At 51.2% G+C, this 26,931-nt stretch overlaps 1 protein-coding gene across 3 annotated transcripts in view; it reads right to left on the bottom strand.

Annotated features, from left to right (window-relative positions):
* USP37 (ubiquitin specific peptidase 37) overlaps positions 1 to 26,931 on the bottom strand; it is a 724,569-nt gene that overhangs the window by 251,784 nt on the left and 445,854 nt on the right. For all 3 annotated transcript variants that reach the window (XM_069616844.1, XM_069616843.1, XM_069616845.1), the window contains one exon: positions 9,536 to 9,794. In XM_069616844.1, coding sequence (XP_069472945.1) covers positions 9,536 to 9,794 — 259 coding nt within the window. The remainder of the gene's footprint in view (positions 1 to 9,535; positions 9,795 to 26,931) is intronic.

A 26,931-nucleotide genomic window follows, 5' to 3' on the forward strand; every position in this document is an offset into this window, starting at 1 on the left:
TTCTCCTCTGGAGCCATCAAATGGATTGAGTCCTTCCTGAGCGAGAGAACTATGAGAGAGTCTTCTCCCCGTCGGCAGCCGCTGACCCAACACCCATCCTATGCGGTGTTCCTCAAGGCTCCTGCGTCTCGCCAACCCTCTACAATATCTTCACTAAGCCACTGTTTGATTATCTGGACCATCTGGGTATCATCTATACTAATTACGCAGATACTCTGATTCTCCTCTCACTTTCTGGGTATTACATTACAGACACTGGTTTAGTGAATAAAGTTTACCGCATCATCCAAGCATGGATGGCTACTCATGGCCTGTGCTTGAACGATAAGACGGAGCTAATAATTCTGGGCTCATAGGCCAACATCAAAAAACTAGGCCAAGAATTTTCCTCTTAATATTGACGGGAACACCATTAAAATCTTGATGTAAAAACCCTTGGATTCTACTTGGATTCCACATTATCCTTTGAGAAACAGATTAAATCCCTTCTCCAGCATGGGGTCTGGCATGGATTCACATGCTCCTGAATATTCCCCGTCGTCAGGCTGGGAATCCTCGGTAAAGAAAAAAATCAGTATCAGTTTCGTTTCTGATCTGTCTTTCATAGTAGTAACCAATCACTGATCTCTGCGTCATACTGACCACAGCCAATGACTACCCTCTACCTAAGCCCCGCCTCTGGCAGCCATCTTCAGATTTTTACCACAGGTTCAAGTGTTGGGATCCTCGTGCTATGGCTCTCGAGCGTTAGTGCTATTTTCACGTTTTTTTTCTCAAAAACATTTTTCGGTCAAAAGAGCCTCAAGCTCCACCGTTCTTCATCCGATCAACGGGGACCCGTGTCGGATTCTTCTACGCCCCTCAAGGGTGAACATTTCGTCGAGCCACGCTTTTGGAGGATTCCAGAAGTTTCTCAGGCCCATCTCGGACATGGCCCAGGAGAAGGGAAGCTCGACGCCCGGAAAGCTGTTCAGGGCCTGCCCTGGAGGCCAGTTTCAGAATGTCTTTAAGGAGGACGAACACTCCCTTTGCCTTTACTGCCTACATGAGGACAAGGCGCACGTGGAGAAGGACTGTGCGTTTTGCGGCAATATGTCGGAGCGGACCATGAAGGACCGCCATCAACGTCTCGCCAACTGGCTGGCAGGAAAGAGCCCGTCAGGCGAGAAGAAGTCCGAGCGGTCTTCTAAGACCTTTGAGGGCGCCCCGGCGACGGGGGTCCAACAGAAGGCCAAGCACTGCGAGTCCGCTGGCACCGGGAGCGCTCAACGGTCGGGCTCTACGGGCGCCAGGCAGGGCACATCCTCCCCGGCGGCATCAACCACGAGCCAACGCTCTGGCTCGGGTAAGAGGAAGGCCGAGCATCCGGCGAAGCTCCTGGAGAGACCCCGGTCGAGCTCGAAGGCCCGATCGGAGGGGGAGCGAGGCGGTGACCCTCCCCCCCACCCCCCTCAAGTAGAAGGCGGTGAGCGCACCTACAGTGGTGAATGCCTTGATCTATCCGGCCAAGGCCTCCATCGAGACAGTCGCGGCGGTCCTGGCTCAGCCTGTGGAGGCTACACCAGTGGTGGCGATCTCGGGGAACAGAGTCTCCCTGCCACCGCGGAGGGAGTCCTCTTTCATGCCCATCGACAGGACCCCCGTGAAACCTCCAACGGCGAAGAAAAAGGGGGGGCAGGAGGTCGTCGTGGATTCAGCCTCAACCTCTGAGGAGGAGCTGATCGAAGTCTTAAGCCACGGCGTTGGCGTGGAAGACGACCAGCCCGTCGGGAGGGACCCCGACGTAGGAGACGAGAATGTCGAGGGTGCCGACGGGGCTCCTGTCCGCCCGTCGGACTCCCCTCAACCAGTGCCGCAAGACAACTCGGCGGCCATTCTGTTGGCTATACAGTCCTTATGCTCAGAGATAAGGACGAGACTGCCGTTACCACCAACGGAGGAACCGCTCCCGACGGGGGACCCAGAGCCAGGCCCTTCTGGGAGCCCTCCCCCTAAGAGAAGGATTCATCCTCCACCTCCTTTTCAGCCATCGCGCCCTGTTCAGCCCTCCTCCCCGTCCACGACACGTGGGGATGATACGGGGACTGACAAAGCCGCGACGGGTACAGACGAGGTTTACGACGAGGATCTCCCGTCGTCACCTCCCACCCGGGCTTCCCCGCCCGACGGGATTGGATCGTTTCACTCCATGATCGCCAGGGCATCCAAGCTTTTCCAGCTCTGCCCGGAAGAGAAGGAAGGTTTCCTTTATCAACGGCGCGAGGCCAAGAGGAAGACGGTCCTCGCTGTACCTCTACTTGACGATATTTGGGATGAGGGCCTCGCCCTCCTCAAGAACCCATCCACGACGCCGGCTAGAAGGGATCGGTACGAGAAGAAGTACTGGGTCCCAGACGCGGCCCCCTTGTGCCTTCGGGCACAGCCGACCCCGGACTCTGTCGTCTCCGCGGCGGCCAGGTAGAAAGCGGGGGGGTGGGGGGGGGCGGCCTCGACAGCGAGGGAAAGAAATTAGACACTATGGGACGCAGAGTCATCTCGTCGGCAGCGACGACGATTAAGGCGGCCAATGCCTTGGCTATCGTAGCGGGCTACGATAGGGAGCTGTGGTACAAGCTGGCCCCCCTGCTGGACTTCCTACCAGACAAGAGGGCGGAAGCCCTAGAGATCTTACAGGAAGGAGAGGTGGCGTCGGACCACGCCATTACGATTGCGACGGACATCGCGGACACTGGTTTTCGCCAGTTGGGCAACGGGGTGTGCCTTAGGCGGCGTGGATGGCTCAAGGCTACTGACTTCCGTCAGGACGTGCAGACCAGAGTCTTGGACATGCCGTTCGACGGAAGCAACCTGTTTGGTAAGACAGTGGACGATTCCCTTCAAGCCATCAAGGCGGACATGGAGATGGCCCGGGCTCTTGGGGCTCTACAGCAGCGGCGCCCGCCCTTTCGGAGCGGCAGAGGCAAACAGGGTGCCTCCAAAGGTTCCAGCGGCGGATTTTCCACCTACCGTCAAGCGGCCCGTTCGTCGTCACAGGAAGCTTACAGGGGACGAGGCAAGTCAGGCGGACCCCGCCGTCGTCGCCAATGAGGTCCTATCGGCAAAGCCTCGTCGAAGCAGGACTGAACCGGCCGGTGGGAGGCCGGCTGGCGAGCTTCGTCAGCGTGTGGGAGTTCATCTCCACCGACCGTTGGGTGCTGGACGCCCTAGCTCAAGGTCACGCGCTCGAGTTTCTAAAGAAGTGCCCGCGTAGCCCGTGTGGCCAGGAAAGAACATAAAGTCCCTCAACTTCTCTTGGAGGTAAAGGCGATGCTCAAGAAGGGCGCCATCGAGCTCGTCCCAAAGAGGCTTCGGGGCTCCGGAGTTTACTCAAGATACTTCCTCGTCAAGAAGAAGACGGGAGGATGGCGCCCCATCCTGGACCTGCGACGACTGAACAAATTCATCAAGGCACAGAAGTTCCGGATGGTCACCCTCCAACACGTCCTGGGTCCACTGGAGGAGGGCGATTTCCTGTCGTCGTTGGATTTGGAGGATGCCTACTTCCATATTCCCATCCTAAAGGGACACCGAAAGTTTCTCAGGTTCGTGGTCCAGGGGCGTCATTACCAGTTCAGAGCCCTTCCCTTCGGATTGAGGTCGGCACCCAGGGTGTTCACCAAGTGCCTCACACCGGTGGCGGCGCAGCTGCGCCAAGAGGGGATCCACGTCTACCCCTACCTGGACGACTGGCTCATCCGAGCAAAGACGAAGGAGCTCGCCGTGGAGCACACGGCAAGGACCGTCCAACTACTCACGGACCTGGGATTCTCCATAAACTACGCCAAGTCCCACCTGGTGCCCGCGCAAGACGCACTGTTTCTGGGAGCGAAGCTCGACACAGTGTCGCTTCTGGCCTCTCCGTCGGAGGAAAGGACGAGGGCCATCTTGGGCAAGGTGCAGCGGATGCTGGTCGCGGACGCGGCCAGGGTGAGGTCCATCAAGTCCCTCCTCGGAATGATGTCTTCTTGCATTTACCTCATCCGCCTGTGCAGGCTCCGGATGCGCCTGTTGCAGGAGTTCCTGGACGCACGCTGGATCCAGACGACTGGCAGCTTTGAGGAGTGGGTCACACTCGAGAGTTTCCGACGTGCGATCTGGTGGTGGGGCACCCGCGCGCATCTGACGGCGGGCATGGACTTCCAGACCCCCGGCCACCAGAAGACAGTGACCACGGATGCCTCCCTAGAAGGGTGGGGAGCGCACACCGAAAATCTGCACGCGAGAGTTCTTTGGCTTCCGACGGAGAAGTCCCTCCATATCAACGTCCTGGAGCTCCGTGCAGTGTTTTGGGCCCTCAGGTCCTTTCTGCCGTCCCTCAAGGGCAAGGTGGTGAGGATCTTCACCGACAACACCACCACCATGTTCTACATCAGGAAGCAGGGCGGAACCAGGTCCCCAGCCCTGTCCAAGGAGGCGCAGGATCTGTGGCATTGGGCCGTCGCCCAAAGGATGTTTCTGGTGCTGTTTCATCTGGCAGGGATAAAAAACACCATCGCCGACTCGCTCAGCAGAGAGCTGCGCTCGTGCCACGAGTGGGAACTACGACAGGATCTAGTGGACCGCCTCTTCCGACGGTGGGGCACACCCCAGATCGATCTGTTCGCGACGGAGACGAACTCCAAGTGCCGGAGGTTCGCCAGCAGGTTTCCCCAGCCGAGGAGCATGGGCGATGCTTTCTCGTTCCCCTCGGAGGGCCTGTTTCTATACGCGTTCCCTCCATTGCCATTGCTGATCCGGCTCATCAACCAGCTCAAGAGGTCACGGTGCAAGATGATCCTCGTCGCACCTGCGTGGCCGAGGCAGATATGGTTCCCGGACCTTCTGGACTTGTCAACGTCCCCGTCAATCAAGCTGCCAGTGGACGCGGATCTTATCTCCAGGGAAGGAGGCGCCATCCTCCAACACGACCCGAAGTCGCTGAACTTGCAGGCCTGGCTCCTGCAGCGTTAGTTTGGAGGATACGACATACCGGCCGACTGCAGAGGTTCTTGCAAAGGCCAGGGCAGCCTCAACTCTTAAATGCTATGGACACAAATGGAAGAGGTTCTCTGTCTGGTGCCACGCACAGAAGATTAACCCTCTACGGATTACGGCTCCCCAGGTACTGCCGTACCTTCTGACGCTGGCCAAGGCTGGACTGGCGCACGCGTCCATCAAGATTCATCTTGCTGCGATCTCCCGATACACCAGAACCACGGGGCGGACGTCTTTGTGGTCTCGTCTGGTGAAAGAATTCATGAAGGGACTGTTCAGATCGTTCCCGCCGGTGAAGGCTCCGGCCCCGGCGTGGGAGCTCAACGTGGTGCTGACCAAGCTCATGGGACCTCCGTTCGAGCCTCTGCACTCGGCTCCGTTGAAGTTCTTGTCGTGGAAAACAGCGTTTCTTGTGGCCATCACCTCCGCACGAAGAGTGGGAGAGATCCAGGCCCTTTCCTGAAGCCCCCGTACTTGACTTTTCACGACACGAGGGTAGTGCTCAGGACACACCCCTCCTTCATGCCCAAGGTGCCGTCGGAATTCCACCTCAACGAACCCTTGGTGTTGCCTGTTTTCTTCCCGTCGCCTTCGTCGCCGGCCGAAAGGACTTTGCACTCGCTGGATGTAGCTAGAGCGCTGAAGTTTTACGTGGACCGCACAATGTGTTTTCGGACGTCGTCACAACTTTGTGAACTTTGGACCTGTCAATCAGGGGAAGGCTCTCTCAAAGGCTTCCATTTCCAGGTGGCTCTCCGGCTGTATCATGTACTGTCATCGGTTGGCAAACCGACCACTGCCTGGCCGTCCGAGAGCCCATTCCACCAGAGCGATCGCAGCAACCACGGCGTTCCTATCTGGTGTGCCCTTGGTGGACATCTGCAGGGCTGCTACGTGGAGGTCGACACACACCTTCACGAAATTCTACTGCGTCGACCGGGATTCCAGGGAGGAGTCCAGGGACGGCCAAGCAGTGCTGCGCAATCTGTTCGCCTAAGGTGAGCCTGGTGAGGAGGTAAGAATTGCTTAATGTAGAGTTTGATGTAATGCTTAATGTTGAGCCTTTGCCACCTCCCGTGGTTGTGCATGTGTGTACTGCTATGTATTTTTTATTCATGAGCATGTGAATCCATGCCAGACCCCATGCTGGAGAAGGAACAAGTTACTTACCTGTAACTGTTCTCCAGCATGGGTCTGGCATGGATTCACATGCGAACCCTCCCGCCTACCCCTCTGCGGCTCTTCACTTGGTCATACTGCCAACTTCACGTGCTACCAAATCTGAAGATGGCTGCCAGAGGCGGGGCTTAGGTAGAGGGCAGTCATTGGCTGTGGTCAGTATGACGCAGAGATCAGTGATTGGTTACTACTACGAAAGACAGATCAGAAACGAAACTGATACCGATTTTTTCTTTACCGAGGATTCCCAGCCTGACGACCGGGAATATTCATGAGCATGTGAATCCATGCCAGACCCATGCTGGAGAACAACAGTTACAGGTAAGTAACGTGTTCCTTACCTCCTCTACTGCTTACACCTGCAAGCTACTCAGAGCTGGCAAGCCATTCCTCTGACAGTTGTCTGATCCTGGCCAGAGCCCTAATACTCTCCAGAATTGACTACTGTAATGCCCTATACAGTGGTGCTAATAAAAAGCTCCAAACACTACAGAACAATGCCCTAAGAGCAGCTCTAGGCATAAATAAAAAAAAAAAATAAAAAAAACACATCTGTGTGCGCCAGCATAAATGGTTATCTACATCCAAAAAAATCCAACTAAAAACCCTCTCCTTGAGCTACAAAGCCCTCAATAACGCAGCCCCCAGCTACCTTATAAACTCCAGAGAACTTCTTTGCTCAGACCTACCAGACCTGGGAAGGCTAATTGTCTGACCATACCTAAATACAAGCTTACTACGGTCGGTGGCAATAGCTTTACTGTAAAAGCCGCTAAATTCTGGAACTCCCTACCCCAAGATTTGAGAGCTGACCAACCCTACTTACATTTTAGAAAAAATGTAATAAAAAACAGCGCTACTAACCCCTAGTTCCCTGTATCTGTTGTGTACTTCCCCATCTCTGAAGAGACCGCTCACCTTGCATTAATAATTTAGTACGGCGCCACTTTCGAAGACAATGTGCTATCCAGTCTACTTGCGAGCCTAAGTGACACACGAAGGGCCTTACTTTGAAATTATATATTTTTGTACAGTGCTTATTGTTTATTTCTGTAATTATATAGGCCATTTTTATTCATTGCCATTATTTTTGTACTTTGTGCATATCCTGTAAGTATGTAAATATTGTATCCTGTGCTCATGTTGCAACTTTGTAAGCTTTGCATCTCCATATTGCTGCGCCCTTTTACTTCCGAGTCTGGTGCGCATAACAAATGAACAAACAAACCATGTCCTCCCTCAAGATGTTCAAGAGCAAGAAGTTCCTTGCTAAGAAGCAGAATAATGCCATGCCACAATGGATCTACGTGAAACCAGACAATTTCATGTACAACTCCAAAATAAGACACTGGAGGACAATTTAGCTAGGATTGCAAACAATAACCGCTCAGTGGATGGCAGGCTACTGGCTTTACTTCTGATCACAGTTCAAAACCAAAAGTTAATATGTTGGCATGCTGCCACAATTTGATTGTTTGAGCTGACAGAACCTCCGACCAAAACACTGATGTATTTACAGCACCACACACACATGCAAACAAGTTCCTTTTTCACCACTACTTCTCTAGAAACATTTATGATCATCTAGCTGGAGAGACCTGCCAACAGACATTGTTTTTTGCCCACAAAAACCACAAATCCTCTGAAATATGGAATTCTGGTGGTCTCGCCCCATTTTACTCAAGGTACAAAGGTTCTAAGCCAATGCTTTTTTCCCGGTTCACCATTCCTCTACACATGGTTGGAATTGAGCTCTTTTCCCCAAACGGTAATCCAAAATAAATCAATGAGGGAAAAAGTCAGACAGCACCGCTAGCAACATGCTCTATACTTTACTCTTTCACAACTGATTTGCTAACACTTTCTTGAACGTATCCAGAGGCCTCATTGAAGATAATTCTGTGTAAATATCAGGCGCATCAGTTGCAAAAGACTGAATGAGTAGCACAACACCACTGGTGCCTATTTGACTTTACCATGCCCAAATGCTACTACACAGAGCCCCGAGCCAGCCGAAGCCCCTCTGGCCAGCCATTGATAATGAAGTCAGGCCGAGCTCGAGCGCATTCTCGATGCACATCCTGTGGTTAAAATAAATATCCATTCAAGACAGACCCTTTATGGCTCTGGCACCGAGCACCCAAAAATCTAGGGCCTTCCTCTTACTCTTGCACTCAAGAGCAATTACTCCAACCCCAAAGACCTGCACCACCCGCTGCAATCTACTGCACGATGGGGTGCACCCCGCTTCAATGCAGCTGCTGATGTCCCTTACACTCACAGTGCCCGATATACTGCATGGAGCCCTGCCTCTATGGGTCGCCCCTCGGCACACTGCCCCTCTGACAGTTTGAAATTCCCCTAGAATAAGACCTCACAGACCACCGACTCCCATCACTCCAAACTGTCCCCAGACGTCCTCCCTCTTGTCCCCAGACGTCCTCCCTCTTGTCCCCACGACTGAGGCCCAGGAACAAGAGGATCTGCAGAGCTACGCAGGAACAGAGGCCAGCTGGAACCTTTATTTCAAACCAAAGGTACTGTAAAACTAAGGGGCCTTAGCTCTTGTGTAGCCTTACTTGTTCCGGTTGCTTTTGCAGAGTTGCATGCAGCTTTGCCCCTCACAAGCCTCTGCGCTTGTGGCCCTACATTGATTCTACATTTTCTACAAAGACTTCTAAAACATTGTTAGCCTCGCTTCCTGAAAGACTCTTACCTCCGATTTTGTGCTTTACCATTTACTTTGCATTGGCGAGTTAAAAAGTACTTCCCTGCTTCAGAATATTGGTTTAACCTTTATTTTATTCCCAAACCCTTTGTTCTTTGACACCAAACTCAGTATTGCTCTAAATGTACCAGTGATATATTAATGTGTACAGTGTCCTAGTTATTTAAGTCACCCCAAGGTGTAGTAGTAATCTGTGTGCCATCCAGATGGTTACTTGCTGATTTAGAGAAACTAAGAGGGTGTATTTGGAAGTGCATTTGAGTGTTACTTATAATTGCCCCTTCTGAATAAGGGTTATTGAAATGACTTAAATTGTTTAATCAAGAAACCTTGAGTCTAAGTTTGAATTCTGGTCACTGTAGACCTCTGTGTAAAGACACTACTACTCACATTGACAACTCTTGAGATCAGCCTGGCTGCTCAGCCACACTACCAGCCTGTATAGTACAGGCTTATACCAAAGGTTGGGTTCCTATTGCGTGGAGGTCAAGGTTGCTGTAGTCTCCAAAAGGGTACTGCACACAATCTTGCCTAACATTTAACTACAGAGAGTACTGTGCCCAGATTTTAAAAAAAAACAATTAGTTCAATACCAAGTTACTTTCCTGCAATTACCTTGTTCAGACCCAGACTTGGGCTTTTCAGCCTCCAGTGACTCGGCATGATCTGCAATATCCTGCACCTCATCCTCACCAAAGCCAGTGTCAGGGCTACTCGTAGGTTTATACTCTTCATCATGCCCCATAGACAGCGAGGTTTCCCTCTTGCTCATCTCCAAGACAGTAGCAAGTAACTCCTCCTCACTCATTCCATCATATGCTGGCTCCGTGTTCCCAGAAGGTTTCTGAATCTCTGTCTTGCTCCGTCTTGAAGCCTATGCATGAATAAATGTGCATACTTCAAATATACACGTTATATAAGATTTAACAGTTATGCACTTGCAGTAACGTACTGTGAAGCTTGATTCACATTTAATAGGAAACAGCCTGGTGAAAAATGATTGATTAAAATCAAATGTCTATAATAGTGATTCCATCAGCATATTTTATAAATGCTACCACTTGTCGAGGGAGCCCTATAGCATTTTAAAGAAAAGGGGGTGGGAAGCCATCTTATTCTGGTGAACAGGTAAAGTACATTTTTGTATTTTTATATACAAGGCACAATAGTCTTGATCACAAAAGAGCGTACACTAGATAAGAAATCCGATTTGACAGGAAGCAGTGCACTTCTTACAATGGGGCGAGTTTAAGGGACATTCTGGCCAGGATGTGGAGGGAGTAAATGGAACAGTCATCAAGGACAATACATAAAGAACCACCAACATTGGATATTTTCTAAGTGAACGTCGGCTGATAGCCAGCTGTGCTCGGGATGGGCCCAGAATGGGTGAAGTGCTAGAGCGGAGGCAGAGGAAGTGAGGGACAGAGGTAGGTTAGAGGCAAAGGAAAAATGTTACCTAGAAGGCAGATGTGAGATCGGCTAAGAGGGTCATTTGGAGGCCAGGAGGTTGCCTTTTAGTTTGGTTTTGAACAAATCTGTGTGGGCTGTTTCTCACATGTCCGGGGGAAAAGAATTCCATGCAAGTGCAGCAAGAAGAGAGAAAGCGGAAGTGAGTAAGCACAGGGAGGGCAAGGAGCGGCGAGAGTACTTGAGAAGGCAGACACTAATGTCTAGCCAAACTATCTGGAGAGTGAGTGAGCAGCAAGGCATGGACATCGGAGCATGTGAGAGTGAGGAAGGGTTCAGTTAATCACATAGAAAGCACTTAACACCTGTTAGACAGAAAATATAACAATAGTTCTTCATTTAGGGCTTAGATGAACTAACAATTAAAATCAGAGGTGTTACACTAAAAATTATATATACATTTCTTTTTGATGTACAGTGGTTAAGAGCATCAACACTTCACCTTTGAACAACTGTTCAAATAGGAGCAACTGTACTATAGCAAAGCCAGTGAACAAAAACCAGTAAGTATTACCCAAGTTAAATAACTAATTGGCAGAAAAGAAAGGCGTTCGAAACACCATGCATAACCTTATTAAATAAAGCACTACACCTTAAAAAGGCATTCCCTACTTGAAAAAGATGCAGTTTTGTGCCCTAGAGTAGCAGGGTCCCAATGCAGGACAGGAGTATTTTATGAATCTGAGCAAGGGTTGGCAAATCAAACAGGCAGTTTGAGTCTCAAAGTTAAATACTTGAAGGAACGTTCTTAGCAAACTCACTCCCAATACAACCATGAAAGGGAAAGCCCTGGGGAGAATGTTTGACCAGAACTTCACTGATTACCATCAGGCAAGAGAAAGGCTCTGGGTAGTGTTACAGGTACTGTCTGCGATAAACCCACATACAGGACAAACAATGTCCGGTTCCGTGAGCCAACACCCTTGATATTGTGTAAGGTAACTTAAAGACGATACTCACGAGGATGAGACACGCCCCTGTAATGCCAGCAAAGTCCATGAACCCTGCTGATCAAACAGGGACCCAGAAAAGTTAGAACCGCAAAGGGCGGATAACCTAATACATATGACTCCTGACCAAGGCAAGTAGCTATAGTGCTCACAAAATAGGTAGGAGAAAGTGGGTATTCACACGAACTGGACACAACCGCACATCACACCTAAAAATTAATAGGGAACAAAGTAGTACAAGAGAAAAGCAGAAAGACTCCAAGAGAAAGTCGAGAAGCATGGAAAATGAAATAAATGCCAAACGCCCCTTCTCACTCACTCCAGCCCCCCCCCCCCGCCCCCCCCTGCTCACCCAGGGAAGGAAAATAAAATGGTACAGATAAGGAAATCTCTCAACGAGAGGTTCTAAAGGATCATGGTTACACTGCAGAACAGGGCAAGGTCAAAGGAATGAAGAACACAAACCGGGCCACACAGGACAAGGCAAGTAATAGAAAGTACTAGAAAGTTGTGACAGCAAAACAGAGGTAGACAAAGGGAATCCAGGTAGAAAAAACCATGCTAAATTAATCAGGGATCCAGGAGCAAGAAATAAGGAACTAGACACCAAGCATAAGAACCAAGAACAGGGTAGCAGTCACAAATATGCACACTGCAACAATGACCAGTGTTGGACAATCAAACAGGCTTTTAAAGCTGGCCAACAATCTTACCATAGGGTGCTGGAGGGGTTACTTAGTATCCCCTTTGTCTAGTTTCTCATGTAACATTTTTGTGTTACCCTTTCTACAATTAATGGCTGGTGGCAGTGGTTTCCCTTTTACTACCATTGTGGGTTGTGACCGCGGGCTGCATTCACTGCTGCAGTAAGGCACCCATGGTGGCCACTGTCAAAATGGCCTCAGTCTCTTTTCGCCATTTCTTGTTGGAAAGGTCCTTCTTGAGATTTACTCTGCACGCCAAACCAGGTTTGGTCACCGTTCGTTTGGTCTTTGGCGGGATTCACGAGTGAAGCCCGCTTCTGGCTCCAGTATGTCCGGCAGGGGCAGGAAGTAAGGGAGGTGCCCGACATTCCATGTGCTTAATCACCTTAGTTACAGGATGCACCCAATGGTGATTGGCCTGCTGGCTGTCCAGCAAGGACAGCCACCCTGCTGTGTGATTGACAGCTAGGCTGGAATGAATGGGAGAAACCTGCATAAAAGGCGAGGCTTTTTGGCTTGGAAGGCACAGTCGACCACTGGACGAAGGAATCCGAAGAACTTGGAAGAGACGCCTGCTGCAAATCCTAGACTGTTGGTTTGCCCGCTGAAGCCCTGCTGCTGTGCTGAAGCTCCAAATTCGCCTACAAAAGCCCTGCAAGGACTGCTAGGGAGAAGTCTCAGAAATGTGCAAATTCCCTCCACCTTAGAGAACCCCAGCAACTTTGCTGGATTTTGAGGACTTTATTATTTACCTGGAGAGAGCGAGACCCTTCCCCCCCCCCCCCACTCTCTCATGTACTTTGTGATTTTGAACTCTTTCTTTTGGTTGTGGAGTCTGACAAACTCCATGGGCATCTTTTACAGTGTGTCACAGCACCTTCAGTGCAGTGGCACAGGGAAGTCTTTCCCATTTTCCAGCGGTTTAAATACCTTTTCTTGGATAAATTACCCTTTCCAAGAGCAGTAAAGTGACATTGACTTTACTTACAATTGTAACTTTCTAGACCTAGCACACTATCTTACAATAGGTTGCTGGAGGGGTTACTTAGTATCCCCTTTACCTAGCTTCTCATGTAAAATTCTTTGTTACCCTTTCCTCACTGAATGGCTGGTGGCAGTGGTTTAATTTTAACTACTGTGGTGTGCATTTACAGCGGGCTGCATTTGCAGCTGCAGTAAAGCCCCCCCAACGGTGTCATTTTTGTCAAAATGGCCCCAGTCTTTTCGCCATTTCTTTGTGGAAAGGTCCTAACAAAGGACCTCACTGTAGTGACTACCTTACTCCTAGTCCATAGCTCCCTTTCCTCCATACTTTTGGGACATTCCATCGTGAGGGACGGGACCTGAGCACTTTCGTAAAAAGCATCAAATTGAAAATGTGTCCTCTTTACACAGGGTACCCGCCATCCTTAGCTCCGCCCCACGCATCGCCCTTCAGTCCTTTTCTATTGCCAGGTCTAAGACCATTTAAGCAATAATAGCGGATAATTATTAGAGGGGACAGCGGGCATATGGAGGAAAGGGGACTATGGACTAAAGGTAGTCACTATGGCGAGTGACTTTGTAATACTCCTACATTCCGTCCCCTTTCCTCCATAATTTTGGGAGATTACCAAGCACTCCTTAGAGAACAGGTGAATGGAAATCCTTTCATGAAAGAGGTTTTGAGAACAGCTTGCCTGAACTGAGCATCAGCCCTGGAGCTGAGGTCTAAGCAGTAATGTTTCACAAAAGCTTGTGGGAAAGCCCATGTAGCTGCCTTGGCCACGGTCCGATGTGTTTACAGAGCGACCAATAGGTAGGAGGCAATGAGGGGGAAAGCATAAGCTTTCATGTTGGCCCACGAGCTGCAAAGAGGACCACCTCTGGCGTGCCTAATTGCTGGAAAAGTTGGAGATGATATTGCTGTTCATCTCACACTCGTAACCAATTCCGACTGGTGCCTAAGTTAATTTGCAGTCACATTGAGGTGACCTGGTATGTGTGGAGCCTGGCGCCTGGAGCCAAACGATATACTGGATGGCCCAGCCCAAATTTCCATGACAAGATCCGCAAGGGGAGGAGTGTGTGTCGCCCTCCTTGTTGATGGAAAGAACAAGTTACTTTCTTACCTGGTAACGTTCTTTCAATGGGTTGTTCCTCTGGCATATTCCACATCTATGACAGGTAATCACCACAGCTGTGCTGCTTCGGAAATGTTTTTGGCATCTGCGTCCATGCCGTCGATACGCTGCCCCTCGAGGGCCTCCATCAAGCCAACGTCACCGGATGTTTTAAGTAGGACGCACAATACCTGTAGCCTCAGTAGTAGTTTTTTTCCCCAGAATGTGTGGCTCCAAACTTCTGCCAGTATGACTACAGAAAGCCTTGCGGAAACGTAAGCTGCAATCGCATAAGAAATTCTGTAGAGGGGCAGGCTGGGAGGGTGCGATGTGGAATACGTCGGAGGAACATCCCATTGAAAGAATGTTACCAGGTAAGAAAGTAACTTCTTCTAAGGGATTGTGTCCTCCGACATATTCCACATCTATGGCAGACTCCCAAAGCAGTACCAACGTATGGAGGTGGGAAAAGAATTTAGAATTTTAGAATGCCCAATTAAATTGCAGAATAGAGGGTCGCCTTGCCAAAGGCCAAATCTTGCCCATGGATAGAATCCAAGGAGTAGTGTTTTACAAAAGTATGGACAGAGACCCATGTAGCTGCTTCACAAATGTTACGAATTGGGAACACCCCTTTGCAGAGCAGTAGAGGCAGCCACACCCCTAGTAGAATGGGCCCGCAAGCCTACCAGAGTGTGCGTACCCACCGAACGGTAATATTCAGAGATTGTCAAGATAATCCATCTGGACAAGGTCTGCTTAGTAACAGCGTGACCTAAACGCCTTCCAGCGTATCCTACAAATAACTGATCGTCCACTCTGACCCGGGACATGCATGAGATGTAGACACTTAAAGCTCTCCTAGGATCCAACCTATGGAGCCTCTTCTCTTCCTTACCAGGATGTGGAGGAGGATAAAATGCCGGAAGAATAACCTTCTGGCTCAAATGAAATTCCGACACAACCTTCAGAAGAAAAGGAGGACGAACCCTAAGGACAACCCTGTCCTTACGGAACAACGTGAAAGGTGGCTTGGTGGAAAGTGCCTGCAACTCACTCACTCTGCGAGTGAAAGTAACCACAACAGGGACTTTGTTGCGGGCCTTCTGGACAAAAGCAACACCTCCAGCACCTCTTCAGGGAGGTCCCAATCCTTACACCTCAACCTTTCAGAAACCAAGAATGAAGGTTGAGAGACTTGACCTCTGGATGGAGAACCCCAACCTCCTGTGAGAGCAGATCGTCTTGATAGGGAAGACGGCGTGGAGGGCAGATGGACATGTCGGAAAGATCCGGGTACCACGCTCTCCTGGCCCATGCCGGAGCAATGAGGATCATTCGGGAACCGAACCTCCGTAACCTCTGCAGCACTTGCAGAATGACAGGGACTGGAGGAAACGTGTACAGCACTGGGAAGGACCACTCAACTACGAACGCGTCCCCCAAGGTTCCTTCTGGAGGAAATTCCCGTGAGGAGAACCTGCCCCCGCCCTTTTTGTTGAGGTAGTGCATGGCCACTGTATTCTCCGTCGGAATCAGGACATTCTTCCCCTGCACAGACGGCAGAAAAGCCTTCAGGGCTAGCCTGATGGCCCTCAGCTCCAACAGATGGATATGGAGTCTGGACTCCGACGGAGACCAACGACCGCTGACTGGCAACTCGTTGGCATGAGCTCCCCATCCCGTAAGGGATGCGTCCGTCACGATCGTCACCTCCGGCCAGGGAAGCCAAAATGGAGCCCCCTTCATAAGATTGCCTTCGACGGCCCAACACACAAGATTCTGGGTGACCGAGGGCGGTACCTGAAGGGGATCCAACATCCTGCCGGAGGACTGCGACCACTGCATCTTGAGAGCCCACTGCAGAGATCTCATCTGCAGCCTGGCCTCTGGCAACAGGAGAATGCAGGAAGCCATGAGGCCGAGCAACCTCAAGAAGTCGAACGCTGGGACACTCTGGGCATGTTGAAACTTGTGCACCATCTGCAGAATGTGATGAGCCCTCACCTGGGGAGGCGAACACAGCCACAGGGATGTGTCGAGCACTGCTACGATGCACTGGTGTCGCTGGGTAGGTGTCAAGTGGGACTTCAAGTTGAGGGAGAAGCCCAGCTTGTGAAGGGAGTGGCAGGTGACTGACAGATGATCCAGGACTTGCTCGGGAGAGCATGCCCTGATGAACCAATCGTCCAGGTAGGGGTAGACATGAATTCCCCCTTTCCTGAGATACACTGCCACCACCACCACCACCATTAGCTTGGTGAAGACCCTCGGGTGGAGGTCAATCCGAACGGCAGGAGCCGAAACTAAAAATGCGAGTCGCGAACCTCAGGTACTTCCTGTGCCTGGGATGAATCGGCACATGAAAGTAAGCATCCTTGAGGTCTAGAGACACCAACCAGTCCTGAAGTTGAAGGGCCTGAAGGACTTGCGAAAGAGTAACCATCTTGAACTTGTCCTTCCTGAGGCGCTTGTTCAAACCACGCAAGTCCATGATGGGCCTCAATCCCCCGTCTTTTTTTCGGGATCAGAAAATATGGGGACTACCATACCTTGTTCCTCTCCGCTACAGGCACCAGTTCTATGGTGCCTTTCTCCAGCAGGGATTGGATTTCCTGCGCAAGGAGCGGATCCGGACTCTTCAAAGAGAGCTTCCCCAGTGGATTGTCGTGAGGCCTCTGCCGGAAAGGAAGACAGTAGCCGTGGGCTATGATGCCCAGAACCCACACATCTGAAGTAATGGCAAGCCATTCCACAAGATGCTGCGCCAGCCTCCCCCCCCCCCCAACCAGCGAACCATAGGACATGGCCTCATGACTGAGCTGAAGTGGCTGCGGCAGTGCCTGAGGGCAAAGAGGCAACTGCCCAAGCGGCTTTGGCACCTCGAGTACCTTGTTTTCCACCTCTGGTACTCCTACGTTGGCCCCTTTGACTGGCAGCTCCCCTCGATCTACCAAAGGTAGATTAGTATAGAAAGGAACCTCACCTACATTGCTGTCCTCTAGTACGAAAAGGCGGAGGTTGACGAACTGCAGCGCTCAACGACTTTGCTGCAGCTTTGGAGGTCTGCAACCTCTCAAGGCTCTTGTCAGCCTTGCTACAAAGCACAAGAATCAAGCCAGCGGATATACAAGCAAGTACACTGAAAGGAGCACAATCCCACCACCGGAGTCGGGAACGGACCCTCAATCAACCCCTCAGATCACTGCACATGAATCACAACAGTATTATTTAAATACATTTCTTTATTCGATTAGAAACATTAAAATGATTAAATAAGTTAGAGCTCATACATGAATAAGAGTAAATATATGACATACAATTATAAACACAAATAAAGTGCATAATGTGAAGCAAATACTAATTTCCAAAAAAAGACTGCTAAGAACCCAATGCCAAATCACAAATTGGAGAGCGATCACAATCATCCCCAAATATATCTGGATCAGTGCCAGGGAACTGGACACACTCGGGAGACGGGAATCTCGAGTGAAAAATTCTGGTCAACTGAACATGTCTGAATGATTTAGAAATACATTCATAGGCTGGTTAAATCCTAAAAATGGCAGGAGAGAGAATTCGTTATTTCCAAATGTGGCAGTTCAATAATAGAACAAACAGGAAACTGAAAAGCATCACAAATTTAAACCCATACTCTAAAAATTCTAACATGGGATGCAATACGTCAACTACTGCGGTGACATGCAAATTAGAACACAAATACATGAAAATATAGTAAGCATGGCACCATAAAATAAGTAGTTTCGATGGAAAGCACATCTAGCTGAATTGCAGATAACCATCTTCGTCAGGATGTGGCATTCCAGTGTATACATTCTTGAAAATTCATCTGTGTCTTTAATACACAATGATCTCAAACACTTCGGGGGTGGGCCCAGGAGCCTGACAAGAAGTCCAGGAAGTAACAATACGGCCACACTGAAGACAAATCTCAAATGAATTCGATCTATAATCAAAGTTACATCTGTCAATAGAGTACCATCAATTGGGCTTTCCTTGGTCTTTGGTACGGCCTCAAATGCACGAGCAGTTCAGGATTTCTGTAGGTTCCCAAAAGAGGTGAACCGCAATGTCATTCAGGACTAAACAAAGTCGGCCACTGTGCCACCAGCCTTGCTGCCAAAAAGATGGTCACCATCAAAGGGCATGTTGAGAAGCCGGGACTGTACATCAGGAGTAAACCCCAACTTCCGCAACCACGCAAACCTGCACATCATGGTGCTCGCCGCCATGGACCTGCTGACAGTCTGCCACATTCAGACCCGACTGAACAGATTCACACATGGCATCCTTGCCATCCTGAACGAGGGCAAGAAAACCATCCCGTTCCTCCCCTTCCGGAATATGCTCAGCCGCCAAAGAAACAATTCCACAGAGTGGGAATGAATCTTGCTAAGGCACATACTAAGTTGGCTGCCTTTAAAGCCATACCCCCAGATGAAAATACTTTCTTCGCCCAACCATCAAATCGCTTGTCCCTATCCGGAGGGATGGTAGGGTACGCAGCCTGCTTTGCTGGGGCCGTAGCCGCCTGCACCAGCAAACTGTGGGTGCGCAGACATGTAGCCAGGGTCACCACTGGCTGGACAGTATTTTTTCAGCAACAACTTATTCACTGACAGGAGACTCTCCGGAGCAGTCCAAGCCGCCACCACCCTTCTTTGTAAAGCCATATGAAATGGCAGCACTGGGTCAGTGGGTGGACCTTGGTCCAAAACATCCGTCAGGTCCTCCTGCAGAAAATCCACAGGTGGAGCAGACCACCCCAAGTGCTCCGTCACCCTCGACACGAGATGCCTGTACGACGACTCGGCGTGTGTACCAGGCTCAGGCCTGCCAAACTTAACCTCCGGAGAGGTGTCCAGACCACTGGCGTCATGCAAGGATTGACGCAGGTCTTCCATCTGGCTATGACCAGACAACAGTTCATCAGGAACCTCATAAGGGACAAACCCTTCCACATCTGACCCTTCATCCACCTCTAAGATATAATCCAAAGGCTGGAATAAATCCCTGGATGAAGGTACAGAAAAAGGCTCAAACATAGGTCTCACTGATTTCCTCAGGGCCTTCCTCAGAGTTTCCACCGTTGTACAGGGTACCTCTGGCAAAGCCTTCACAAAAGGCATCAAGGGCGTCGACGGAATCGGCATCGAGCGAGGCGCCGACTTAGACAATGGCTTCGAGGCCGGAGCCCTAGCGTGTCATTCGACGGCCTCTGCGCCAATGACTTCCTCGGAGCTGGAGCCTCGAGAGAGTCCTTCGACGGACATGGCGCTGATGGCATTGATGTCTTCTTAAAAGACCTCGCAGGCTCAGACTGTCTCGAGGGCGTTGAGGAGCGGGACCTGGAGCGGGCATGGCTAGAGCGATCCACCTTGTTCGAGCGGGACCTCGACGGCTCCTGATGATCGCGCCGACTGCCCGAGCCCAAAGGCATGCGAGCGGTGGCTCTAGCGTGTTCCTTGCCGGCTTCTCTCGAAGGCATGGACGGAACGGAGCCCTTGCGATTCAAAAATCGCCATCAGCTCCTTGCAAAATGCTTCCCATTCCGCCGGAGATTAATGCTTGTCGGGACAAGCTACCCGCCGTCTGGCGGAGTCCTCGGACGAGGACTGGGAAGGCGATCGGTGACTGCGCTTCCGCGAGTGCCTATAAGAGGCAGAGGAATGGCAGGAACCACTCCAGGACCGAGACCCCCCTGGACTAATGCCGACGCAGAGAATTGCCCCTCGAATCGTCAGTCGAAAGCCCAGCGGATCTCGACTTACGGGGTTTGGAAACCCTACCTACAACCAACTACTTCCGCTCCTGCAAGGCCTTCGACGTCAAAGACTGCCATTCATCACAGTCATTGGTGGCGTGGTCATCGCCGAGGCACCACAGGCAGACGTCATGCGGGTCCGCAAGCGACATCTTGGAACCGCAGCCGCAGCACTTCTTGAAGCCCGTACGCAGGGTAGAAGACGAAGACATGATACTTCTCAAACCACCAAGTTCGAAGAACCGATTCAATCAGGAGAAGAACCGAGGCGCGCCGAGATTCCGAAGCGAACACATTCGCAAAAAAAAACAGAACTGAGGCTACGGGCGTCGTGCGTCCTACTTATAACATCCGGTGACGTCTGCTCAACTGAGGCCTTTGAGGGAAAGCTTATCGACGTAGGACACAGAAAACTTTTCCGAAGCAGCACAGCTGTGGTGATAACCCGTCAGATGTGGACTACATGAGAGGACAGAATCCCTTCAAAACCTCACTTTAAAGAAGGTATTCAAAAAAGCAGCTGTGGCCCGCAGAGGTTGTGCTGCCATTATCACACAGCAGGGGCGAACTGTGTCACAGGAGCAAGTGAAGCAATAGTCTCCCCAGGGGAGTCAGGGGCCTTGTGTGCCATCCTAGCGTTGAACAAGAAACCTCAGCAGAGCCGGTACTGGCAGATCTAGGGTGTTTACTAGAAACGTCAGGGGCTTCCTCAGAATTAACCTCTAGAGGAGGATCCTCAGCAGAGCCGGTACTGGAAGGTCCGTGGTAAGTGACCGCCTTCCTTCACCGCCTCAACAGAACTGGCATCACCATGGCCGTGCGCGCAGAAAGGCTTAGGGGATATACCTTACAGCCAGGACCCTCGATGAGGGACTCTCAATTCTGTTGGTGACCGATTTAGGCCCAAGCAGGGGAACCTCAGGTTTAACCCTGGTTTTATAGCCACCTCGAGAGGTGCCTCGAGCCAAGACTCTGTACAGTTAGCTCCAGATGGAGAAGCCTCAGAGCGAACCCTGGTATCCAAAGCTTAGTCCCAAGTGGGGAACCTTAAAAGATCTGGTATTAGGAGACCGCTGTAGGGCCCCTCAGAGTAGTGTTCAGTACGTCTCGCTGAGCCGAGACCAAAAAGAGTACATCAATCTGAATGTGTTCTGCTCACACGGAAAAAAAACAGATATTTCATATGTGGGTTACAGAGAACCGCAGATATTTCACAAGCGGGCTCCAAGTCAGAATGTGCATTCACGCATCCTGGAAGACCACCAGTCAGTCGTCCATCCAAAGAGGACTTTATTTGGCAAGGGCGAGATCAACTTGAATTTCTCTCTGAAAGATCGAAGATGGTGCACAGGGCAGCCTGGTTGAGCACTGTGAAAGGACAGCAGTACTAGCCTCTCCCTTGATCCATGAGGGGAATAGTTGTCAGAAGAGAGGTTTGAAGGGAGGCGTAGGAGGAAAGGCAAGCAAAAACTCGCCTAAACGATGGACAAACCCCACCAGTCTTCGGTGATGGTTTGCCACGCCTCCAAATGAGACGAGATTCAGTCTCCCACCAAAGTGTAGTGTGACCGACAAAAAATATCATTTGGTGATTTGTCGGCAGGGAGATTATCTGTCCCTGTAGAGGAGGCTGATGGCCGAGAGAAAAACCAACCACCTTGCCGCTGACGCTTAAGGCGGGGCTACCAACCGTTTCAATCGGTGCGCCCGACGACCCTGAAACCCCGATCCCAGAGAAGAACCGAGTCAGAGACCCTAACCTCTGTGTAAAAGAGCCTTAGCTGAAGCTGTCGCCAGGACCAACAAACGGGTCCCTGTTGTCCACATAGCGTGGAAAAAACAGCTTGACCCCAAAGGAAAGGCTCCCAGCACCAGTCGACATGAAAGTTGGTGTAAGGGAGGTATCCAAAATGGCTGCCGTGGACCAAGGACGCTGGGCCACCATTTAATCAACACCTGAAGCGAACTGTGTCAGGAGAAATGAGGCAACTGTCCCCTCAGGGGAGTTATGGGACTTAAACACAGCCTTGATACAAGGCTCCTCGGCCAAGCCGGTGCTGGCAGATCTAGGATGTTTAGTGGCCATCCTAGGAAATTACCCAGAATGAGCCTCCAAAGGAGGAACCTCGGCAGAGCCGGTAATGAAGGCCTGCTGCTGATCACCACCTTTACCCCCCCGACAGAATCGGTACCACCACACCCTGAGCGTGGGACAGTGGAGGAATGTAACCTACCGACAAGACCCTTAGAGGATCCCTCGACTCTGTTGGTAGTGTATTTAGAGGACCCTTGGGTTTTAACTCGAAACAACTAGCTCCCTCAAGAGGGGCCTCGAGCCGTGGCTCGGTGTGACAAGCACCAGAAACAGACCTCAGGACATACCCCGGTATCAGTGTGGAAAACTCCATAAATGGAGACCTCAGGGCGATCCCCGTTATCCAGAGCCAAAAACGAACTGAGCTGAACCTTAGCACCCAAAGGGTGAACCCTCGGAACCATGTTCGGTTTTGGCAGGTCTTCCGAGGGACCCTCAGAGAACACTCTGGTGCGCCTATTAGGCACCTCAGGGGAATCCCTGGTAACAGAGCTACACAAGCCCCTCCCAGTCATGGAATACTCTCACCGAGCGGGGCTACTCATCGCCGTCCTCATCCGCTTAAGGCTTATCCCAACAAGGAGGAAACAGAAGACTGGTCCTCCACGCCTACCACTCATGTTTTAAAAGAAAAACCAAATCGGAGCTGCCGGGGATGAGGTGGAACAGGAGTGAAGAGACGCTAAAAAGACGTCCTCATAGGGTCAGAGTGCATGAGCATCTGAAACTTCCCAAAAAACTCATCCTCAGCAGAGGGCTTAGGAGGATGGTTGCCAGGAGGGTCCACCCCCGGCCGGGTTCACAGATTAGAGGAGCAAAAGCAGGAGGGAGCAAGACAGTATGAGGCAGCAGAGCCCACGCATGCCGGTCAAAGAAGGGAGGAACGGATTACTATTGCCTAACGGAATGCTCCCAGCACCAGGCGTTGCGAACAAAGGTGTAAGGGAGGTATCCAAAATGGCCGCCGTAGGCCACGCAGGTTGGCCCGCCATTTTGTTGCCACCTGAAGAGAACTGCGTCAAATGCGTAGCTGAGACAATTGCCTCCTCAGGAGAGTCCAGGGGCATAAGTAACACTTTAGCCTCACAAGGAACCTCGGCAAAGCCGGTACTGGGTGGTCTCGGATGCTTAGTCGACATCTTCGAACCAGTCTCAAAATTAGCCTCCAATGGAGGAACCCCGGTACCAGAGGGAATGCAGTCCGTGACACCCCTCTTTGCCCCCTTGACTCTCAGAGAAGGCCTCTTAGATCTGTCGATATAGACTTTAGCCTTCACAAGAGGAACCTCAGGTTTCAACCTGGTTACAATGGGGAAAGCTCCAGAAACGGAGACCTCTGGGTGAACCCTGGTATCCCAGCACCCAGTCAAACTGGACTTAACTTTAGCACTGTGATGGTGAACCTCGGAACCGCTACTGGCAGGTCTGTCAAAACCCTCAGAGAAATCTCTGTACGCCTGTTAGGACCTTGGGGCAGCTCAGGGGGAAACCCTGGTGACAGAGCTACAAGAAAGGCTCTTAAAGTACTCCCTCATGGGGTCAGAGCGCATAAGTCTCTGAAACATCCTGAAAAAGGCATCCTCTGACGAAGAGGCTGCCAGGAAGCAAGACCGTATGCAGTAGTGGCATCCGAGCACGCCAGTCATAGGAAGGGTGGAACGGATTCACACTGTCGAGTGGGAAAGGTGGTGCACCGAAAAGAAGATTTCCAGCACCCGCTGTCGGTGTGAGGGAAGAATAAAAAATGGCCGTCGTAGACCACGCGGGAAGGCCCGCCATTTTGTGAACATCTGAAGAGAACTGCGTCACGTGTAGATGAGGCAGTTGACTACACAGACTGGTGTTACGCTCACCTGGTATCTGCGGAGGCGTTGGGGCACAGTTGCAGCCCTACCGGGGGTGAGGTCGCTCGGGTCCGACTCCGCCCTCTGCGCTTATGTGGTGACTGGTGGTAATAGGTGATGCTGCTCAGGACTGCGCCTGCGTGGAGAATAGGGGGCTTGAGTATGCCAGCTTGTGCGCCTGATCCCCTTCCAGACCCCTTCTCACCAAACTGTGGTACCCGTGGAATGCGCTGATCCCTGGAAAGCTCACCTGTTGATTAGTTTTGGCGAGCACTCCATCCTCCTGCTTCTGGCAGGGGTGCTTGTAGGATCTGGACCGAGTTCCTTCACTGGTCCCTAGCACGTGGTAGTCCAGTCCTGCTGCGACTAAGCCACTATACTACAGTTAAGTGTTAGTGTTTACCTTGGTCTTTCATCGTCTGTTTTTGTTGTATTGTAAAATTTGTTGTCTTGTATTGCTGTCTGTTCCACTTTTGATGTTTGCTCTTTTGCTTTCTTCCCTTGCAGGTGATGATGCCGGCCCGGCAGAAGCAGCAGAACTCAAGGCGACAGCTGGAGGGCATGAGGAACGAAGCTGTCGCGGTACAGTAGCAGGGAAGTGATAACTAGGGGGCACGCAGGGTTCAAATGCAGCATGGCCCTAGGACGGATGTTCTAACCAGGTATTTCTTCTTCACAGGGTCCGAGTTCGTGGATGCGGAGCGCGGTGCTGCAGCGTCGGGATCAAGATCACTGGATGTCAGGAGACGAGTCTGCAGATGAAGCGATGAAGCACCTGGAGGTGAGTATGCAGGAGAACGCCAGGTTTGAAACGTAAGTAAACTGGTCCAAGTGGTGGGCAGCGTCACGTTGCACGCAAGTGCACAGTAACGTGAAGCACCGGCCTTAAGGATGGAGTAGCTTATATAGCTGAGCTTCTGAAGCCACGCCCATCAGGTTCCGCCTGCCTGCCACACCCGATGAGTCAGCACATGAGGATGTTCTCTGGAATAAAGGCTTTCAGCTCCTGGAAAGTTCTTGTAAAGTAAAATCACCCCTGCATTGAAACAACATCACCATTGCACTGAAATAAAGTAAAAGCACTCCTGCACTGAAATAAAGTAAAAGCACCCCTGCACTGAAATAAAGTAAAAGCACAATAAAGTGTTCCTGCTCACATCTCTATATGAGCCTGGCGCCAAAGTCGCAAGGACCGAGTCCAGCCAGGACCCCTGTGTTTACAGGTCCCAAAAGGGACATAAGTGAGTCAAGTAACCCATTGCCCCATCCCCCCTCCCCCAAATATCACTAGATGGTGTGGTTTTTGTGTTCTGGGGCCTGTGGCCATAACTGGTCAGGGGACTTGACTGGAATTTTAGTCTTGACAAGGATCCTCGGCAGAGCCGGTGCAATGGGCCTTTGGAGGTTTACTGGACCTCCTGTCCCTTGAATTAACCTCCCAAAAAGGAGGAACCTCAGCAATGCCGGTAACAGAGTTACGGTGGAAGACCTCTCTCCCTGTGCCCCCTCAACAGAACCGGTGACTACGCAAGTGCAGGAAAGTTGAGGAATCCACCTCACAGACAAGACCTTAACAGGCCTCTCAGTTCTGTTGATACACACCTTAGCCTCGTTAAGAGGAACCTCATAACAGAGTCCGGTCTTAATAGCTCCCCCGAGAGGGGCCTCGAACAGTGGTTCGGTACAGAAAGCCTCAACATAGGCCTCAGGGCGCACCCCAGTGTCTGTGTGGGAAGCTCCCGACAAGGAAACCTCAGAGCGAACTCCGGTACCCAACAGCTCAGCACAACTAGGCTGGCTATTAGCACCTGATCGGTGAACCTCGGATCGTGATCCGGTATAGGCAGGCCCTTCGCAGAAACCCTTGGAGAAAACCCTGGTACGCCCATTAGGCCTGCGAGGCGCCTCAGGGAGAACCCTGGTAGCAGAGCTTTTGAAGCCCCTCCTGGACCTGGAGGGCCCTGGGAAGGAGTCCCCCCGGCTGGGGTGCCCTGAAAAGTAAGGAACTTATCGGGCGTCTCTTCTTTCCATCGATGAAGAATTGGAAATGCGATGGAGGAACAATCTGGAAGATCTCATCCCACCGAAGACCGCGCAGAAGTGACTGGACAAAAGGGAGTCACAGAAGAAACACAAGTTCCAACGGTGATCCGGTCCCAGACACTCCCTCAGAGAGAATGGGGATCCGCCCTAGCGAAGCAAGGTTAGCAAGAGGAACAAGTAGTAAATCCCAAATGATCCGGCATAGACGGAGGACTACGCGACCTTCAGAGCAGCAGAGGACAACGGGAAGGGAAAAAGATCTTCCCGGTGATGCAAGTGCGTCTAGCCCTGACCGCGCGTAGAAAAGGACTGAAGGGTAATGCGGGGGGGTGAAGCCAAGGAGGGTGGGGTTACGGCTGCGTGTGGTACCCCGCGTAAAAAGGACACTTTCAATTTGATGCTTTTTCCAAAAGTGCTCCAGTCCCGTCCCACAGGAAGGAATGTCCCAAAAGTATGGAGGAAAGGGGACAGGGCATAGGAGTATTGAGATTTACTCTGCGTGCCAAACCAGGTTTGGTCCCTTTGTTCACTTTGCCTTTGGCGGCATTCATGAGTGAAGCCTGCCTCTGGCTCCAGGGTGTCAGGTGGGGGCAGGAAGTGAGGGAGGTGCCCGAAACTCCCTGCGCTTAGTCTCCTAGGAGACCCAAAAGCACTCTGTGGTGATTGGCCAGCTGACTGTCCGGCAAGGACAGCCACCCTGCTGTGTGATTGACAGCTAGGCTGGAATGAATGGGAGAAACCTGAATAAAAGGCGAGGCTTTTTGGCTTGGAAGGCAGAGTCGACCACTGGACACAAACTGAAGGAGAATTTTAAGAGGACACCTGCTGCAACTCCTGGACCGTTGGTTTTGCCCGGTGGAGCCCTGCTGCTATACTGAAACTCCAAATTCATATTGACGGAGAAGCCCCTGCATGGGCGACTTCTCCCCTTGAGTTGGTAGGACCAATCAACTCCAAAGTAAGCCACCTGGACATCCTCTCAAAGATGGTCGAGTATCCATTGCAGTCGCTGCTGGAA

Source organism: Ambystoma mexicanum, chromosome 9 (genome assembly GCF_040938575.1).
Source record: "Ambystoma mexicanum isolate Mex_15411 chromosome 9, UKY_AmexF1_1, whole genome shotgun sequence".
NCBI classification, from domain to species: Eukaryota; Metazoa; Chordata; class Amphibia; order Caudata; family Ambystomatidae; genus Ambystoma; species Ambystoma mexicanum.